Source organism: Centruroides sculpturatus, unplaced genomic scaffold (genome assembly GCF_000671375.1).
Source record: "Centruroides sculpturatus isolate CEXI.00-Female unplaced genomic scaffold, Cexi_2.0 scaffold909, whole genome shotgun sequence".
Taxonomy (NCBI): domain Eukaryota; kingdom Metazoa; phylum Arthropoda; class Arachnida; order Scorpiones; family Buthidae; genus Centruroides; species Centruroides sculpturatus.
The window spans coordinates 285,777-291,930 of NW_019385113.1; the positions used below are offsets into that span (position 1 = coordinate 285,777).

Below are 6,154 nucleotides of genomic sequence, written 5' to 3' on the forward strand. Positions count from 1 at the left end.
AAACATGGCGCATTGGACGATTACAAGTGGCGCTTCAGTTACATCTGAGTAAAATTGCCAGATTTGGCTTTTTTGCGATTAAAAATATTATATAGAAAAATAAATTTTTTATAGTCTGTCTTGGCAAGTTCATTTGTTGCACAATTCGTTACAGTCTATTTTTCAAATAAAATGAATGTTCTCCACATAGTAAATTACAGTGTATGCATGTATTGTGAGTCTTGCGATCTTTATTTCCGATCAGTTTACAGGCGTGTAAATGGTTGAAAACATTTATTGTGATTAAAGTTATTCCAAGCTGATTTTCAGTGCCAATAATTGTGGTGCAGAGTAATCTTCACCAAACGAGACTCTGGCAGCTATAGCACCATCATCAAGCAATCACCCTCTCATACAGGAGATTATTGGTGACTATTGTAAATTGGTGCTTCAATAAACTGTCATAAATTAATTAATTCAACTGCGTGATTAAGTTACTCCCTTTTCTCTCCTAAGCGAAGCAGATATATTCTTATCTCTATTTATCAACCCCTAACATTGAACGTAAGACTGTATAAAAAGTGTTCGATTTATATGGCGCATCTGAACTCGTCTGTCAGAAAATTGGCGCATTGTATGCAGAAGGTTGGCCACCCCTGTGATAAACTATCAATTACAAAAAACTATTAGATAACAACTCACAATTAGTTAATTTACATAAACTAGTTTAAATTCATTAAACTAAATTTGATGCCATTACTTCATTCCTAAGATCAATTAAAATATTTGAAATAGAAAATAATAAAAAATAGAAATAACAAACATGAGCTATTTTGGATCTTAATATATGTCATCCTTTGTATACATAGAATATATGTAGTCCTGCTGCAAAAAAAAAAAAAAAAAAATTCTACAGAGTTTGCCACTATTTGTAGAGACAAAAAAATTCTCCAACACACAAATATGCCTGACTTTTGCTATTCCTTACAAAAAGAAGCACCAGATTACTGAATATATAGACCTGTCTAATGATGTGATGTGGTGACCTGCACCTTCAGTACTAATTCTTTTTAGAGATGGGTGGGAAAATAGTGTAGCAAATTGACATGCAATACTTTACACAGAAATGAAATCCAAGTANTTATTTTGAATACATTATTTTGTCATTTTTGTTGCTTAAGCAAATTCTTATCAAAAATCTAACTCTCTTAACAGATTAAACATAAATTCCATATTTTATTATTTTCATCATCATCATCATACATTACTAAATATTAAATCAATTTGATTAAAAAAATTTTAAGATTAAATTTTAATTTCCAATTAAATTATAATTTAACTGTTCTATATTATTTCAATATCTTTTAAAAATATTCATCATCTTAAGTTGTTATGATTAATAAGAATATATGTTGTTTGAAGTGACTAACTTAGATAGTAATTAGTAATCCCTCTAATTTATGAATAATTAATTCCACAAAAGCAATGCAGAAATGAAAACTATGTAAATGAAACCATAGAAAGTTGACTAAAATGGGATCTATTCCATATTCTCAGAACACAGTATTTTACTAACTGTTTTTTAATGTTTCATCCTGAAGAGGGCCNAAGTGCATAGGGAATCATACTAGGAAGTACGCAGAGTAATTGAGAAGATTGATTATTAAGAGCTGGATTAGCAAGAATATGCAAATTCTGTCTAATTAAAACAATCAAAAACAGTTACATATTTAAAAACAGAATTCATCTTTTTAGAATGAAATACTCTGAAATTCACATATTAGAATACACATTTTAACATAATTTTTTTATAAGAATAAAACATGTCTTAATTAATCAAGTATATATTTATATATCTGAAATCTCTAGGATGAATTCCATATTCTCAGAACACAGTATTTTACTAACTGTTTTTTAATGTTTCATCCTGAAGAGGGCCTCTAAAAGACGGCCGAAAATGTTAGAATATTAAAATCTTTTGACTGCTGGAAGTAGTATTGAGGTGTTAAGTGTTGTGTGTATTTTACTCTTAATGGGTAGGAGAGCTTTAACTAAAGTTTTTTAAAATGTACTGTATATCTATGTAAGGGGTTAATGATAACAAAAACACTTTTTATGTAACTATCATTTATTTCCATAAATGGAGGGATTACTGTTACTGTCTTTTTATTTAATTCTTCCCAACTACAAATAACACAATTTAACATTTTGTACATTTGTATAGAGAGTAGCAAAATAACCTTAAATAAATTCTAATCTGAAATTTTTAAAATTTATTGTGAGAGATCGAACTTGAAAAGGGGAAAAACCCACAATTTTATTTGGGAATTTTTTGAAAGAAATTTCATTTTTCGTTTTGAAAAGGAAATTTATTTAAATCTAAAAGAAAAATAACTTTTTCCATTTTNATACAACTAAAAAAATGTTATACAACAAATTTTAGTTATTTAGGCTACTTTTTATAATAGATCAGTGAAAAAATTGTCAAAGAAAACAAAATGTGAATCTGGAACATGCACTGCATCCAACAAACTACATGCTACTTGACTTCCCAATGGAGTATTTTTATCGTCGCTTTTTCCACAATAAATTTACATATTGTATGGATGGATATCTGTCAACTCCACATAACATCCAAATTTTGAATCCAAACTTTATAGGTTTGTTTCTAATAAAAATTTTAGCTGAATGGTGCTAAGGTGATGGTAAGGTACTATTTCCTCATTAATACTCAAATATTGATGGAAGATGCCAAATTGTTGAAACTGAGCATTCAAAATTTCATAAAAGAGGAGAATTTTGGTGACTTTTGAGTGACCTGCATTTTAATTGTCAACAATATGGAAATATCTTTTTATACTGTGAAACAATCTTGGCTCATAATATTGCCAAAAATAGGAGCTGAAAGATCCTCAGCAGCTGACCAGTAGTCATTTTCAGAGGGCAAGGAATGGTATCCACTAACAAGCAACAACCCCAAAAACTGCCTAATTTCTAGTTCAGATAACCCAAAGTTTGGATTATTGTTGTCACGATTTGCATACAGGCATGTTTCTCCCTTAGTTCATTAATAATTTGAAGGGTAAAAAACAATTCAAGTATCTCAAATTCTTATGTTTTCTTGCCCTGCTTTATATCGTTTCATAATATCTACAGTAAATGAAAAATCTTCAGATTTCCTCCATTTATGTCTCTGTTTGGCAGCAGATTCTAAAAGTTCTTTACTATCACTCTCACTATCAACCACAGCACTATCTAACACTTTAGTTCCCCTGACACTTTATATGGTATTCCATCAAAGTCTAAATTTTCCTCTGATGCAGAATCTACAGGCTTATCCTGATTCTGGAAGCAAAATAATAATATCAGCAGTTCTTCAAGAAGACAAGGCCACAGAATCTAATGCATCTCCCAAGAATCAAAATAGTTTTGGGGTAAAATCTTTACTTTCCAGAGATAAATATGTCTACATCATAACACCGTATTTGATGAAAAAGCATTATATTGGCTACATATGGTTAAAATGATAAAGAATTCACAATGTCAAGTATTTCATATTATTTCAAATACACTCTTTCTATTACAACTAAGGATGCACCGATAAGCAAAATGGCCAATTACTGATTAATCGGCCATGCATTATTGGCAATTAGTGTTAATAATTTTTTGCGTTAATAGTGTGAGATCCTGGAGTTAATTATAGGGTTAATTATAACGTGGAAAAAACGCATTTTTCTCTGTCTTGTATTTTCATCACCCTCAGATCAGGTAACTAAGAGATGGTCAAATATCGTCTCAAAATCAACAATCTCTTCCTTTGTTTGGGAAAGTTTCTAAGATAAATCTCAACAGTTAATTGTTGATGCATGGAACCTTTGACATTGTTTAAAAAGCTGAAGTATTTCTATGTCTAATAAAACAAACCGTGTCATTCTAGCTACAATAAAACCCGATATGTTTATGTTCAAAGTTGTGATTATGACAGTGGAGTGTCAATTTACATGTGCTGTAGTGTCGGCTTCCTGGTGTGATACATGCTATTTATTTTTTATTATTTCCAAATATTTAAGATTTAGTTTCAGCTAATGTCCTCGAAAGACGTTGTACACATGTTAGACTTAATTGTAGCTTTGTAAACACTGGGGACTGATTTAGCGGTAACAAACAAACCGGATTTGCAGTTTTAACATTTCGCAACACGATGGGGACCATAAAATCAGTAAATAAATAAAATAAAGCAAAAGAAATCATTCAAAAAACATAACCTTATTTAGAATCCAACGTATGAAGACCGAAAAAATCGTTAAATGTGTGGTATCATATGACAAGATTTCAGGCAAATGCAATATATTTTATGATGAAAGTCAAATCATATGTCAGTTGATCCCTGGAGATACACGGCTTGAGTGTCTTATGATAAATAAAATTTCCCGATGACGACTTAAATCCAAACCCCTCATGGCTTCCAGTATTGCTTGGAAATTTTTTAAGAAAGATAAAAACAAAAAGTTTTCCAAGTGCAATTTGTGCCAGGCATCTATATCGTGAGGTGGAAAAAATGCTAAAACTTTTACCACCACAAACATGATAAATCATCTGAAAAAATGTCATCATGAACATTTTAAAAGAAACTGGAAAGATGAAAAGAGAAAGTTCTGAAACCAAAGATGATGAGTGTTCATCAGTAACAACGGAAACTCATGTCCAAAGACAAACTACTTTAACTCAATTAATAGAGAAGAAAAAATTGTGGGATATAAATGATCAACGATCCAAAGAAGTTCATTATTTGATTGGAGAAATGATACAGCCATATTCTGTTGTGTCTGATTTAGGATTTCAAAGATTACTAAAAAAAAATAATTCCTAATTACAATATTCCAAGCAGAAAATATTTTTCTGAAAATATCATCCCTGATATATTTCAGAAAGCTCAGTTAAAAATTCAGAAAGCTATTTATGTTGCAAAATATATTTCTTTAACTGCTGATATTTGGACAGCAACTACAAATAATTCTCCTTTTATAAGTGTAACAGACCACTGGTTGAAGGATGATTTTCAGCAGGAAAGAGTTGTTTTGTGAATTGTTCCCTTTGAAAGTTTCCACACAGCTACATGAATCAGTGAACAGATAAACATTGTTCTTGAACAGTATAAGTTTACAAGTGATAAGATATTCTTAGTGCTGAGAGATTCTGTAGCAAATATGATAGCTGGAATCAGGAATTGCAACTTAGAGACATTATCATGCTTCATTCATACACTGCAGCTGACACTAAATGAATGCTTATTTTCTCAACAAGATGTGAAAACTATAATCACAGTTAATAGAAATATTGTCACACATTTTAATCATTCTGCTATAGCTGTAAGCAAATTGGAAGATTTGCAAGACAAGTTAGGTTTGCAAAAACACAAATTAATTCAAGATGTTCCTACTCGCTGGAATTCTATATACTACATGTTGCAAAGAAACTTGGAACAGCAAAAGCCTGGAAATGCTATAGATTTGGAAAGCCCTGGTCATGTATGCTATAGATAATAAAATTCCCACATTAAGCCCATATCAGTGGTCTCTCATTGAAAAAATTGTTCTACTTTTAAAACCATTCAAAGAAATTACTGTGGAAGCCAGCAAATGAGAAACCACCTCATCTTCAATAATTCCCACAATAGAGACTCTGAAATTATTCTTATCAAAAGCAAAGAGCAATAGTTCCTTTAGTGGCATTAATACCACAATAGAAAAATTAGAAAATTCAATAAAAAAAAAAGATTTTCAACATACAGTAAAGCGTCATTTATCCGAATCAATTGGGGACTGGAGTTGTTCGGAAAATCGATATTTAGGATAATTGATTATGTACGAAAAAATATATTAACCTATCCCATGTTGAAATTTTTCTCCGTTGCGTGTCGCTTCGTGTTGAATTTTTGTCGATGTTAAGCCTAACGAAGACTATTGTATCGTTAATAATTATTTTTTTATTTTGTACAAACAAAATAAATATATTGAAAAATATAAAAACAATAAAAAATTATACTTCAGAAGTTAATTTAGTATCAAAAACGTAAAATATTTGAGTAGCCGAAGACATAGCCAAAGATTGCAGTGCCGCAGCACTGGTGAAAATTTAAATTTGCCGACTGGAATTCTTTCGAATAATTGACTTT

At 30.6% G+C, this 6,154-nt stretch overlaps 1 protein-coding gene across 1 annotated transcript in view; it reads right to left on the reverse strand.

The window, feature by feature from the left end:
* The window catches only part of LOC111634959 (protein sprint-like), an 88,763-nt gene that overhangs the window by 17,253 nt on the left and 65,356 nt on the right, over nucleotides 1–6,154 (reverse strand). The window contains exons 9-10 of the mRNA XM_023379811.1: nucleotides 3,105–3,257; nucleotides 1,608–1,678 (exon numbers count right to left, since the gene is read on the reverse strand). Coding sequence (XP_023235579.1) covers nucleotides 1,608–1,678; nucleotides 3,105–3,257 — 224 coding nt within the window. The remainder of the gene's footprint in view (nucleotides 1–1,607; nucleotides 1,679–3,104; nucleotides 3,258–6,154) is intronic.